Source organism: Vicia villosa, linkage group LG2 (assembly GCF_029867415.1).
Source record: "Vicia villosa cultivar HV-30 ecotype Madison, WI linkage group LG2, Vvil1.0, whole genome shotgun sequence".
NCBI lineage: Eukaryota > Viridiplantae > Streptophyta > Magnoliopsida > Fabales > Fabaceae > Vicia > Vicia villosa.
The window spans coordinates 218,535,518-218,550,622 of NC_081181.1; the positions used below are offsets into that span (position 1 = coordinate 218,535,518).

Consider the following 15,105-nt stretch of genomic DNA (forward strand, 5'->3'; position numbering starts at 1 on the left):
TGATGCAATACACACAAATTAATTTTGCTCTTTCTCTTTCTCTTTTTTTGTGTGTGTATATTTCTAACAAACTATAATTTTATTTATTTATGAAAATTGCTAAACAGTTATATTAAGAACATTTTTTTAAATTATAGTTGCGGTCATTACAATTACAATCATTGTGATTACTGCGACGTGCATTGCAGCTATTGCAACTTGACATGGTTTAAACTTTTACAAATTATATAGTCACATAGATGTATCATTATACTATTTACCCTATAATAGTTAAGTTTCTATTTGCTCTAAAAATATTGTTTGACAAGTGCTTGGAAAATATAATTGAGAACCCCTAATGGACATTTCAAGTAGACCTTGACCCAGATAGAAGGGTAGTGAGAGATTCAGTGGTATAGAATGAGAGCCCAGGGAATTAGTATTTCATCCCATGTTGTTGTAATATTTTCAGGTGAGCAGGTAATTGGACTGGACTCACAACTGTGGACTTGACACAAAAGACTTAATAGAGCGTTATTTCACTGTGAAGATTTTGTCTGATTGTCAATGTATTGATTGTTTTGCTTGTTGTTGTAAAAAAATTAATTTGGTCGGTAACATTTTTCAATTGATCTGAAGTAAATTGAGATGTAGGGTTCTGAAATTTTAATTTTTACTGTGAAGACTTGCACAAATAGGTTGAAATCGTTTGTTACGATTCCCGATGTGATCATACACGTTATTAAAGATCATAATGCAATTATGGTGTAATGGTATTATAGAGACTACCACAACAATAATATTCTAACCCCAAATTTTAAACCATGCATATTTATTTAAAAAATCAAAAGAGATAATTTTGCATAGGAAATAATACATTTATTACCCAGGGATGGATCCATATATTACATATTGGTGTGGCTAAACGTGAAATAAAATATGAACTAAATTATATTGAAAATAAAAAATAAAATTGTTTAATGAAGTACATTTACAATGAAAATTATCTACTATCCATTTCTTGAAAAATGAGCTAAAATAAAATCATTGTTAACTGTTCCAAGAATATCTCTTTCTATAAAAGTTACAAGACGACCATTTAACCACTATCACTCATTTTGTTACATAGTTGATAAATCACAAACTTCATAGCTGAAAAAATATGTTCCACGCTTGCATATGCTACCAGCAAGACTAAAGTAAACTTTAAAAGCTTATAAACCATATCAAATGTGTTGCAGTTATTTTTTTCCATAAGTTTTTCACAAAGATCTAAAAGTCCATTTAACTATGCAAATATTTGGTCACATCAAACATTTCTAACATGATTCTAAAGCTGATGTCGCACCACCACTTTCGACACATATACAAAATCATTTGGCTAAAATTCAACCATCTTCAATAATTTGTTCACATTAAAATATGCAAATGAGGACGAGGGACTCAAACATGAAACACATCATAAAAGTTTAGTATTCTCTGCATCAAACCTAGCATTGAGCTTATGCAACTGCAATTCTAAAACACTAAATAAACAATAATGCTTATGATGATGCAAATTAGAAACACTAGAAGTTATTACATGTCGTCTAGGTTTCTTCCCAAGCACATATTGCACATCCATATAAGATACATCAATATCGTGCTTATTGCAAATTTTCAAAACCTTAGATATAACTTCTTCTCATCCATCATTTCTCATTTCTTATAGTTCTTGTTTGGTAGCATTGACAAGTGACAAAACATTCAAAAGATCTTGATCACACTTTTGTAGCGCTACACTCAAATCATTTGTAAATCCTAAAATCTCAACCATTATATATAACATGAAGATAAGATAAAAGGATTGAATCACATCTTGCGAAAGCATAGTTTCACCATATCTTTCAATTGACGTATCCTTCCCAACTTCTTCAAGGACCCTAATAATGGCACCATACAAAATCATCAAACTAGTGAAATTCCTAAAGTGGGAATCCCAACGAGTGTCACCCACTCTAGCAACAAATTATTCTTGATTTAATCCACTACTAGTCTCTATCTAGCCCTCTTCAATCAATTTAGAAAACTGAGTTACTTGTTTGTTCCAAAGCAATTCATGTCTTTTGTTAGAAGATTGTATGAAATTAACAAGCATATTGACCTTACCAAAAAAACAACTAACATCTTTGTGAGTCTTAACACATGCAATAAGTGTCAATTGAAGTTGATGGGCGAAACAATGCACATAATAAGCATATGAATTCTCATTTTGGATTAAAGTTCTCAAACGACCAAACTTATCTCGCATATTGCCAGCTCTATCGTACCCTTTCCCTCTAATGCTAGATAAACTCAAGCCATTAATAGACAACAACTTCTCAAGTGCCTCCTTAAGTGACTTAACACTTGTTTCTTTAACACTTACAATGCCAAAAAAACTTTTCTTTTACCAAACCTTTAATATTAACATAGGGAACAACAAAAGCCATTTGTTCTTTACCAGCAACAACACCATATTCATTAATCAAAACAAAAAACACATCCTCTGCAATATCACATATAGTTTGTTGGGTTATTTCACATGCACAAGCAACAACAAGATCCTTTTGAATCTAGGGGCAGTTACAAAGTTATTTCTCGGAGCACAATCTATTACACTAGTTATCTCTTGGTTATTTTCTTTAGAATGTCCACCAACTCAAGATTGACCCTTTAAATAAAGAGTTAAGGGACTTATCTATTCTTTAGTTTGTTGGGTTATTTCACATGCACAAGCAACAACAAGATCCTTTTGAATCTAGGGGCAGTTACAAAGTTATTTCTCGGAGCACAATCTATTACACTAGTTATCTCTTGGTTATTTTCTTTAGAATGTCCACCAACTCAAGATTGACCCTTTAAATAAAGAGTTAAGGGACTTATCACTCTCTCTAAATGGCATGCCACACCTCAAAAGAAATTTAGTAGCTATATGAGATGTGTTTACATGAAAATGATATTCGACATTCATTTGCTTAATTTGATTAACAAACACAACCTTAATACTTTGGGTTGAGTTCATGAGACTGTAACCCATATGCACACAATCAACACGACTACGACTACGGGAAGAAGCAACATGATTAGCCAATCATTGAGCATTATTTCAATTATCAAATCCCCTTCCCACAAAGTGATCCCCATCGCATTTTAAGATATTTTTAAACAAAAAAATACGGGAAACAAAATGCTAGATCCCCACAAAAAAGATTTAATTAATATTTTTTTTAAATTAATTATTACCGGTTGAAGAAATATAAATATGACATAATGAGGGATATATTAACAATATCTTCAAATTGAATTCGAGTTTATGGTCAAAATTGGCTGAAGAAATATATATTTAATAATAGTTATTCTAGAAAAGGTGAGTCTATTTCTTTCTAGTTTAAAATAAATTTAAAAAATTAAGCACAAGTAGTTCTCAAATCTCAAATCAATGTCGGATTAAGGCATTAGTGACTCATGAGCTGATTCTGACATTCTGTCCACATATTTTCACGAATATTCCAACATTAAAAACCAATCACTTTTTATTATCTTTCCTTAATCTCCACAACTGTTTTCATTTTTATTGTCACAGTAACATCCTACGACTTTTGTTTTTTTTTTCCATACATATGATTATGTTTTCCTCTCCCTGAAACACACCAACCAACCAAGCCATGGATCCAAACTTCCAAACCACCTTCAAATTCGACGACAATGGTAACTTACTCTTTCTCGATGATTTCACCACCACTGATTCTTATTTCTATCTACCTCATGTTCCTCCACCTGATTTTCCTCCGAGTTGTTCTAACTCGGAGCCACTCGTTTCACCCACCACTGATCCTTCCGTTGAAGACACTGATTTTTCAGAAACAGTGAAATACATAAGCCAGATTCTTATGGAAGAGGATTTTCAACAGAAACCCTGCATGTGTTATGACCCTCTTAGTCTCCAACATACTGAGAAAATTTTCTTTGATGCTTTGGAATCAAAACTGCCTCTGCCTCTTTCACCTAATCAACACCCTCTTGATTCTGGTAACAGTTCTGGTTCTAATGAGTTGAAGCCTCTTTCTAGTCCTGATACACCGGTTTCAGGTGATTCTGGTTTTAATTCAGTTTCTTATGTGAAGTCTCAATTTATTGGTTTGAATAGTGATAGTAGTAATAATAATATTAGTGATGGTGTTTTGGATTTGGATTCTTCTGAGACTAAGCTTTTGGCTCAGAATATTTTTAGTGATGCTGATTCTATGTTGCAGTTTAGAAAAGGGTTGGAGGAAGCTAGTAAGTTTCTTCCTCAAAAGCCTCAGCTTTTTACTGGTTTTGATACTGCTAAGACTAGTTTAGTGTCTCAAGAGGCTGAGGGGGGAGTGGGAGGTATAAAGATGGAGGATAGTGTTAGGGAGAATTCAAATTCAAATTCGAATTTGAATTCGAATCCGAGTTATTCGGTTTTGAGTAATTCGAGTTCGTATGGTTTGTTGAAGAGTAGGAAGAATCACGAGCGTCAAGGTAGTGAAGATGAAGAAGGGAGAAGTAACAAACAATCAGCGGTTCGCGTTGAGGAAACTGAAATATCTGAGATGTTTGATAGGGTTTTGCTTAGTGTTGAAAATGTGCCGCTGTGTGCTGAACAGAAGGATGGATCAGTGATGGAGAGTAGCGCAGAGGTTTGTGAGCTTGATGGAGGGAAGGCGCGATCGAAGAAACAAGGGAAGAAAAAGGAAGCTGTGGATTTGAGGACTCTTTTGGTTCTTTGTGCACAAGCTGTGTCTGGTAATGATAACCGGACTGCTAACGAATTGTTTAAGCAGATTCGGCAGCATTCTTCTCCTTCGGGTGATGCTTGTCAGAGGTTGGCTCATTACTTTGCGAATGCGATTGAAGCACGCATGGTTGGTGCCGGTACTGGTACAAAGATATTATATATGAGCCAGAAGATGATTAACGCTGCTGATTACTTGAAAGCATACCAAGTTTTTATATCTGTTTGCCCTTTTAAAAAATTTGCGCATTTCTTTGCAAATAAAATGATACTGAAAACGGCTGAAAAGGCGGAAACACTTCACATTATTGATTTCGGTATCTTATATGGTTTCCAATGGCCAATTCTCATCAAGTTTCTGTCAGAAAGAGATGGTGGACCTCCCAAGCTTCGTATCACCGGAATAGAGTATCCTCAAGCTGGCTTTCGACCGGCTGAGAGAATTGAGGAAACTGGACGGCGTTTAGCTAACTATTGTCAGCGTTTCAATGTTTCCTTTGAATACAAGGCCGTACCATCGCGAAACTGGGAAACCATTCAAGTTCAAGACCTTAATATTAAGAGCGATGAGGTAGTTGCTGTGAATTGTCTGGTAAGGTTTAAGAATTTACATGACGAGACAATTGAAGTGAACAGTCCTAAAGACGCGGTTCTGAAGTTAATCAGGAAGATAAACCCGAGTATATTTGTTCAATCTATAGTAAATGGATCTTACAATGCCCCTTTCTTTGCCACGCGCTTCAAGGAGTCACTTTTCCATTATTCTGCAATGTATGATATGTTTGACACTCTCATACCCCGTAAAAACGAATGGAGGCTGACGATCGAGAAAGAGCTTTTGGGTCGGGAGATTATGAATGTTGTAGCGTGTGAAGGTTTGGAGAGGGTTGAGAGGCCCGAGTCATATAAACAGTGGCAAGTCAGGAATCTACGGGCCGGTTTTAGGCAGCTCCCACTTGATAAGGAGATAATGGTCAAATTTAGAGGTAAGCTAAGAGAATGGTACCATAAAGATTTTGTCTTTGATGAAGATAACAACTGGATGCTTCAAGGTTGGAAAGGCCGCATTTTATATGCATCGACTTGTTGGGTGCCTGCATAATGATATGATACCGAACTCTTAGAAACTTGTTTGAGAACTCATATTGGTTTGAAGGTATGATTTTAAGACTTCTGATCTTTCCATTTCATAATTTGTTCCTTTTCCTTGTATTGTTTCGAGCAACAACATGTCACATCGAAAAGCTTATCGTATTCTTTTGGCTGTTTCAGGTTCAGATATGCTTGCTATGCCTTATTTGCTTAACCTTCAGGTGTGTGATGGACATTTTTCCAAGATTTGCGCCAACTCTGTATAATTATGGCAGAAGTTCTTCCCAGGTTCGCACCGAATTTCACACTTACAAGGAGAGCCTGACAGAGTAGTAGCAGTGTCTGTTCAGAGTGTTAGAAATTTAGCATACCTTCCCAAATATTAGCAATTAAAATTTTTTTAATTGTTTTTTTCAGTCTGTGACCAACATCTGTATAAACAAGTTGGTGAAAAAAGGTTTTGTAGGATTTTTTTTATGTAATGAACATCCTTTTAACTTTAAGTTGACAAGTTTGTTAAATTTGAAATAGACGATTATTTATCAGTTAATTTCACGATGACGATTCTTGCTAATTGGATACTGATGCGGCTGACATATGAGCTTTATTCAGTTCCCACTTCATTGGATTATGTACTTTGCTGGAATACTGTTTGGTTGAAAAAAAGAAATTTTTGAATTATAAGATATATTCCAGTTTGATTTAGCATTGACCTCTGGATCTGGTGCTAATATTTGCTTGATTTCTTCTCAAAAGAAATTTTCAATTTTAGTTAGCAATCTTATTTAAGTACTGCTTCGGAAGTGTTAAAGTACTATATGACTTTGGTCTGGACCATGAAACTTAGCTCAGGGATATGGTCTATGACTTTGGTTGGACCAGAAAGTCTTTTTTCTCTCTCTCCTTCTGATCTAGATTTCTTGCTTACTCTTTATTGTGCTGTGTTCATATTATGAAATCTGCAATTCTGAGTTTGGCCACCAAGTCCTCTCTCTTTTTCACAACACACTAGCAGTAGCATTCTTTCATTGTCTCTGCGTGTGTAGAGAGTAGACATGATAACAAGCTACATAGATTTTGTTTGGATATGTGAGAAAAAAAATTGATTTTGAGTGAATTGATTCTGTAAATTAATTATAGCTAAAAGTGTGATGAAGAAAAAGGAATTTATGTTTGGATAAAATTATGGATTTTTTACCAACAATTTTGAAATATGCAGTATTGATGTATGTATTTATTATAAGAGAAGGAAATATTGAAGAAGTTGTTTTATTTTATCAAGTGATATTTGCTTCTTATATAGAGTGAATGTGATGGTTTTAGAGATTTTCTAAAACCTCTCTATAAGACCACTAACATGATATGCGAGTTTATTTGAATAAACAATAAATAAATAATAAAGATAAATAAGATTAATTTAATTTTCTAACATGCCTCGCAAGCCGGACGGCCGCCGAGAAAGTCTGAGCTTGTTGATGATGAACTTAAATTGTAGACGGAGGAGAGGTTTCGTCAGAACATCGGCGAGCTGGTCACCAGTGGAGACACGAGTTACTCAGAAAACACCGCGTTGCACATTCTCATGAACAAAGTGATTGGCGATGACAACGTGTTTCATTCTGGAGTGGAATACATGATTGGATGAGAGAAAGATGGCGCCCGTATTACAACAATATATGACAGGTTGGTGGATTCGATGGTGGAGCTCTTTGAGGATAGACAGGAGCCAGATAACTTCGGATGTGGTGTCTACGAGGGCTCGGTACTTGGCTTCAATGTAGGAACGAGCCACAACACTCTGCTTTTTGGAACCCTAAAAGATAGGGGTGGAACCGAGATAAATGATGAACACGGTTGTGGAGATGTAATTGTCCCTGTCCCCAGCCAAGTCAGAATCAAAATAGGTATTTAATGTTGTGAATAAAAAAACGACTATGCCCTTGTCGATAGTTCCGACAAGGTACTAAAGCATGCATTTGAGAGCAACCTAGTGAGATAAGGTGGGATGTTTCATAAATTGGGACAATCTATTGACTGCATATGCAACATTGGGACGGGTTAAGCTAAGGTATTGCAAGGCGTTCAACAAGTTGGGTGACGACTGTGTTGGTGTTTCGATGACGATAATGTTATAAACATATATCAATAAGGCAAGAAAGATTGACTCACTGGAATGGATGAAAAGAGACGCATCTGCGACAGAGGTGACAAAACCAATTTGGAGTAGAAAGAAGCGAAGTTTAGTGTACCACGCTCTTGGTGCCTATCCAAGACCATGTAGGGACTTGTTGATCCAACAAACGTTGTTGTAATGAGATGGATATGTGAAGTCTGGAAGTTGACATACGTACACCTCCTTAGAAAGCGAACCTTGCAAGACGCATTGTTGATGTCGAGTTAATGCTAGCGCCAACCCTTGGAGAAACCCAATGTGATAATGGTTGTGACGGTAACCGGTTTGACCACGAGGCTGAATGTCTCATGGAAATCCCATATGGGCCGTTGATGGAAGCCCTTTGTGATGAGCCTTTCCTTTAGACGATCAATTGAACCATCTGGAAGATTTTTGGTTCGAAATAACCATTTGCTACCAACCAAGCTTTGTGTGGGGTCAAGTGGAACTAGAGTCCATGTATTGTTGGTGCATAGGACATCGTATTCCTTTTGTATTGCTTCCCGCCATGCTCGATCCTTGAGATCTTGCATGATGGTTCGTGGTTCAATGGGTGGATGAGGAGTGGCAGAGAGGTTCATCTTATGGAGGGGTTTTACTTGCTTTGGGATTGAGTGACAATACCACGATCTAGGATGATTTGAGTGGGTGGCGGTGTTGATTGTGGTTTAGAGAATGATGACAAAGAGGTAGAGGAAGTTAAAGCTAAGGGACTGGAAATAAAGGATGGTAGAGATATGGGTCGATTTATTTAAGAGAGAGTTGTTGAGTTTGTTAGACTTGGAGAATTAAGTTGGCTGTTAGTGGAGTTTAGTAAGCCCGAAGTTGGGGTAGGTGGATAACTAGGATATGATGAGGCCGATAAGGATGGAGACAGAGGTGGCCTCGGATGTGGGTAGGATGGATAGTGATATGGTGGTCCGAATTTTGTATGGTTTTGGATTGTTGCCGAAACAGGAATTATGTTTCAACAAATTTGATGTGCCTTGAGGTGTAGACTGATCGGATTTTCGGGTTCATGCAATAGTAGGCATGTTGAGTGGTGGAGTAACCTACAAAAACACAAACAACAAATTTAGATTCCAATTTATGAGCTGTATATGGTTTTAATCATGGAAAACACAAACAACCAAAACTTTTTAACTTAACATAATCTTCATTTTGTTTAAAAATAATAGAAAAGGGTGATTGATTTTGTAGGGTTGGGGTGAGAAGTTGATTGATAAGATATACCGGTGAGTCTAAAACTCGAGTGACATACCAGAGTGTGTTAGTAGAGCAAGACTAGTTTCGACTATGTGACGGTGTTAATGTTTGGATATACCGTTGTGTTTGGGAGTATGTGGTGGTGAAGTAAAGTGACTTATTCTATTTTGAAGTAGGAAATTTTGTAGAGCAATAAGCTCACCGCCATTATCAGAATAGAAGATTTTGATTTTTGTTTTGAAGTAATTTTCAACAAGTGACAGAAATTTTATGAATGTGTTTTGGACATCAAATTTGCATTTAAGGGGATAAATCCAAGAATATCGTGTAAAGTGATCAACAAAAACTACATAATATTTTAATCCATCATACAAAAATATTGGAGAGGTTCATACATCCGAGAAAATAAATTCAAAAAAATAATTTGAACAAAGACTAGAATTGTGAAATGGGAGCTTATGGCTCTTATTTAATTGACAAGAGGTGCAATCAGATTGCTCAACAGTGGGGAAGCTAATCCGAAGCTGTTGTTGAATTATTTTGAATGTAGCAGCAGATAGATGACCTAAGGTGCAATGCCATATTAGGCTGAAGTTGCAGGACAAAGACAGAACTATAGGGGAGGAGGTGAGCCACACGTATAAGTCGTCTCTACAAGGTCCATTAAGAAGAATCATGCCTCTTTTGAGACACTTAACATGAAAAGAATAAGGTAAGAAAATAATAGCACAATTCTTTTGATTTGAAAGTTGAGAAACAAAAATTATGTTTTGGTCATTTGTGGAACACAAAGAGTATCTGGTAAATTAAACATAGATGCATAACTGCTAAGCGAAAGAGTTCTAGAGTTAGTGATTCGCAAACCTTCACCACTTCCCATGAATAGTTTGTCCCAACTGTTGTAGTGATAGTGGAGGGAGAGTCGGTCGATGTCATTGACAACGTGGCGTGTTGCACCGCTGTCAACTATCTAGTTTTGAGAGGTGGAGGCAGTGTGAGCTTAAGAAGGGGATTAAGGTGCAAGATTTTTGGGCATTGTTGGAGGACGAGCGGGTGGATGTTGTTGGTAGAAGAGAGAACGGTAGGTAACAACGTGACCCATTTCACGACACCATTGAAATTTACTGAGAAAGGGTCAGGCGTTTTGCAGGGGGGCGGTGGGAAGAGGACGGAAGTAATTGGAAGGTAAGCAATTGGATGGCTGCTGGTGGCATTGTCGATTTTTTTCAGGATGGAACTACGTGTTTAGGGTTGTTATCGATGCGCCCAAGTTGGTTGCTGCAGAGCTGAGTTCCAGTTCACTGATAATGAGCTTCTCGTGAAGCTCGTCAATATTGATGGTGGTATCTCGGGCCTTGATCGCCTCAACAATGGGCTGATAATTTCTATCGAGACCTTGCAGGACAAAGGATACAAGGTCGTCCCGTCAATTGTTTTTCCGAGCGAAACGAGGAGGTCCGTAGTCAAAGTGTGATTGATTAAATGTATTCAGTGATCGACTTAAAGCCTTTTGTTGAGGAGCGCATATTAATTTTGAGTTAATTAAGGTGGCACTTCAATTGGTTGGCATATGTGTGAGCGATAAGATCACATGCTTCTTTAGAGGTGGTGGCTTAAGTGACTAACAGAGCCACGCAGGTGTCGAGGGTGTCAACCAGAGCGTCGTAAAGGAGTTTATCCTGACGTATCCAGAAAGTGAACGACGTGTTGGGGGTGGTGATGTTGTTCGCGATGAGAGTTGTAGAAACTATAAAATATATGGTAGAAATCTAAGCTTTTTCAAAAGTCCCAAAAAATGATATTGTCAGAATTAGGGGTGGCAAAACGGGCCATGACCCGCCGGGCCGGCCCGCGCTCCTGAAAAAAATGGCGGGTTGGGTTGGGATTTTTATGCCCGCCGCTCGCCAAAGTCCGCCGGTCAAAATTCGCCGCCCGCCATACCCGCCCCACCAAAGTCTGCCGCCCGCCAAAGCCCTCCCCTCCTCCAAAACTCAATTTTTTTAGTTAATTTTAGTAATTGTCATTCTTGGTGGCTTATTTTATACATTTATTTTTAAATATATGTAATATTTTTTTAAGTAAATTTGTTAAAAAGTTGCTTTTATAAAAAATTATTTTAAAAAATAAGTGAAAAGTTTAATTAAAAGGTAAAAAAAAGCCTATTAATCTATTAAAAAATATATAAATAAAAATAGGCGAGTAAGCTCGCAACCCGCCATCTTGGCGGGGCGGGCATGACTTTTAAGGCCATTTTACTTGGCGGGCATGCCCTCCCCGCTCGGTTTTTGGCGGGCATAAGGCGGGGCGGACGGTGGACGGGGCGGGCGGCCCGTTTTGCCACCCCTAGTCAGAATAGTAAAAATTGTGTTTTTTTTAAACTATTAAGATATTATGATCAAATTATCGGATACGTGAAAATGTAAGATATAAAGAAGGGGTGTAAAAGAAAATTCTATGAAATTTGTATATGAATCGTACTAGAATATTATTTTCCTCAAGTGCGTTAGTCTTTTTTTACTTTTTGTTAAGAAAAATTAAGATTTTGGTAAAATTAGCAGTTAGGTGATAAGCTAATTTATAGCTGATGTCTGATAGGTTATAACTGATGATGGTTGATGACTGATAAATTAGTTAAAGTGTGATAAAATTAACGGTGTAACTAACTAATAAATGTAAATGACATAAAAAGACATTTATTAATTAATAATTAAACACACATTTAAAATAATTAAAATTTATAAAGGTATTTATGAAAGAAAAAATAATAAACTATATGCTATAAGCTAAAACGCTATTTAAAATAACATCTAAAAAATAAACTATAAATCTGTGATAAAAATACTGTTACCAATCAGATCATTTATTATACGAGCTTATAAATAATAAATTATAAACTCAAAATATGACTCGCCAAAATAAAACAAAATTTCTAATAATTGACTAGTAGTATTTTTATCAAATTGAAAAAATTAATTATATAATCTATAATTTTAAAGATTGAAATGATCAGTGACCCTACAATGTTCATTCCCTAATTAGGGGAATTGTTGTCTAGTGACAAGAAAAAAGTTGTTTCATGAATTATCTCATTTTTAATCTTCATCCATTATTTCCACTTAGCTATCCACACCAATTCTAAATCATATTTATCTGTTTTAACTTCAAGATTGTTTTTTTACACTAACTTTCACATCATACACAACTAGGATATGCTTTAATAAAATATTTTTTGATTAAATTATATTATTTTAAAAAAATTACCAATAAAATATATCATCTCCCCATGTTATATGTCACTCACTTTGTTTCAAAGAAGTTTTATTTTTAATAATTAAATCCCTTTTTTTTATAAGGAAATAATTTTCATTGAATATTCTGTTGATTCTATTCTACCAAAATAATGGTCCATCCCCCATACTTGCATAGTATTTTATAGATATATTTTCCGTAATGCGTAATTATTAAATAATATAGATATGATTTGTCTTCTTATGCTTGGGGGTGGACTGGCTCTCCATTCTTTATTAAAATTTTAATATTGCTTTTCTCCTTCACTCCACTTGAATATCTTGTGGTCAAGAAGAGTGGGAAACATGTTGCTTTCCTCCACTGTAGTGAAAAAAACAAACATTGGTAATGATGGGTGGTTGGTTTAATATAATTTTGATATTATTAAAGTTGGCACACTTAAGTTAGTTGCGATCCCTACCCATATTCAAGGGCACTCTATGTTTGCTTCCACTCAAAAGAGGGCACTCCATGTCCAATTGTATGTTGGTTGTTAAGGGTAAACGAAAGTGGCAGATGTAGAACCTTATTCTAGGAAGGGTCGACTCAAATTTAAGACAAGTGAGATTAGTGTTTTATGTCTCATATTTTTAAATTAAAAATTAGATTAGTGTTTTATGTCTCATATTTTTTAAATTAAAAATTAAGTTTCAAATATTTAAAACTAACTCTCAATTTTTTTAAGTTAGTTTAATTTTTAATTTATTATTCATTTTATTATTTTTAAAAATACTTCACATTAAATTTCTTCTTAGACCTTAAAATGTGTTAGGTCGGCTTTGTTCAAAGGTAAGATGATAATTTGTCTCCGACAAAAAAGTTTCAAAGTACGACAGACCGATGAGTAGGTCGGACATCAAAAGGAGGAAAATCATGTACTTCTAGTTGAGAAGCGGCACAAAGAGCCAATTCATTATCTTAAGGACCTTGTGTCAAGTCAGTAACACATTACTCGTAGGTTGTGGTATAGATCAATAAGTAATCATTTTTTAAGTTGTTTAAATTTTTTTATTGTTTTATTTATATAATGATTTTTATCTTAAATTTTTGAAAGAGTGTAGTTTAAAAATGAGTTGAAGATAACATTTCACGAGAAGAAATTAGTCGGATGAGTTTCGACATATCTCCCCCTATAATAAATGTATGGTTTAAATGTTTTAGTTTAATTGCTCTTCAAAGAGCCTATCTAAGATTATTGATTACTCTATATTAGGTTATTTTTCTTCTTCACGGGTGATTTTTACACTCCTCTAGATATAAATGAAGAAGAAGCTAATGCCCTTATAAAGGGTTACGAGGATCGCTATTGAGGAGGTCAGGCCAGATATCAAGAGGTGTAAGGGTAGTTATTATAGTTAAGACTAAACATATTATTTGTTCGTACTAGAAAATTTGACTCTACTGATAGGGCATACATGTTGTTGTTGTTGATAGGTTGTATCGTTTTCAATAAAATTCTCAAAATCTCAATCTAGATCTTAAAATGTTACGATTTTGCAATTTCACTCACTTTCAATTATTCAGATCTTAAGTAGAATAATGTGTTGTAACAAAATTGTAAAATAAAATCATTAAACCATTGATTTATTTGATCTTGGTCAATTTCGACCACGACTAACCATTTTCCGACCACTACCATTACAAACCGAGAAGAATGGCATGATTCAAAGGCTTAATAATTACGGTTCAGCATTAGTCATTTTCCCATAAATATACTTGTCCACCAAAATATCATGTAAAAATACGTCAAATGTACAGTACTGTTTTCATTTCAGTAGTATCTTACAATTTTAAATTTTATGATCTTGCTATTATTGAGAAACAAGTGTGAGGAAGAAGTCCCACATTGATTAGAAAAGGGAAGATTGAACACTTTATAAGTGAGAGAACCCACACACTTATCACCTTAAGGTTTTAGGTGGACAAGTGGTGTGTCTCCTACAAAGGTGTGTTGCTCAAAGGAAAGTCCCACAAAGTAAGAATGCTCCCCGCTCGATCCTCCCCCGATTGTTGCGCTAATAAATGGTATCATGAGTCTTTGGTTTCGAGAAAGAGACCGACTTACTTGTATCGAAAGTATCTCCACGTGAATTCATGGGTAAGTGTCCCACATGTAGGTTAAGAGTGTCCCGTCAAAGAGTATTAACGACGATACAAGTGTATGAGAATCAAGTGTGAGGAAGAAGTCCGACATTAATTAGAAAAGGGAAGATTGAACACTTTATAAGTAAGAGAACCCACACACCTATCACCTTAAGGTTTTGGGTGAATATGTGGTGTGTCTCTAACAAAGGTGTTTCCTAAGTGTAAAATGCTCTCTCGTTGTGATCCCCCGAGTAGCCTCCAACAGCTATCACCTATCGATCTTACAAAAATAATTGGTTAGAATCTTCGAATTCTAAATATGATCTTATATTTTACTATCTTACTATCCCATCCCGATCTTATGCAAGATATTGTTCATGACAATCTTGATTTTCAAGCCTTGATAAGTGAGTAGAAACAAATTTCTTATTATGAGCTAGCAGGATCCACTCAACTTTCTTATGTAGTGGAGGTATAAGCAGGGGAATCCTAAAGTTGATCG

General features: G+C 35.6%; 1 protein-coding gene across 1 annotated transcript; it reads left to right on the top strand.

Annotated features, from left to right (window-relative positions):
* Positions 1 to 3,492: 3,492 nt before the first annotated feature.
* Positions 3,493 to 6,354, top strand: LOC131653953 (scarecrow-like protein 34). The gene is made up of 2 exons (XM_058924306.1): positions 3,493 to 5,915; positions 6,032 to 6,354. The coding sequence occupies exon 1, from the start codon at positions 3,666 to 3,668 to the stop codon at positions 5,859 to 5,861; it is 2,196 nt and encodes a 731-aa protein (XP_058780289.1). The 5' UTR covers positions 3,493 to 3,665; the 3' UTR covers positions 5,862 to 5,915; positions 6,032 to 6,354.
* The last annotated feature ends 8,751 nt before the right edge of the window (positions 6,355 to 15,105 follow it).

Coding starts and splice junctions, on each gene's coding strand:
- LOC131653953 (XM_058924306.1), top strand. CDS start 3,666: ATGGATCCAAACTTCCAAACCACCTTCAAATTCGACGACAATGGTAAC.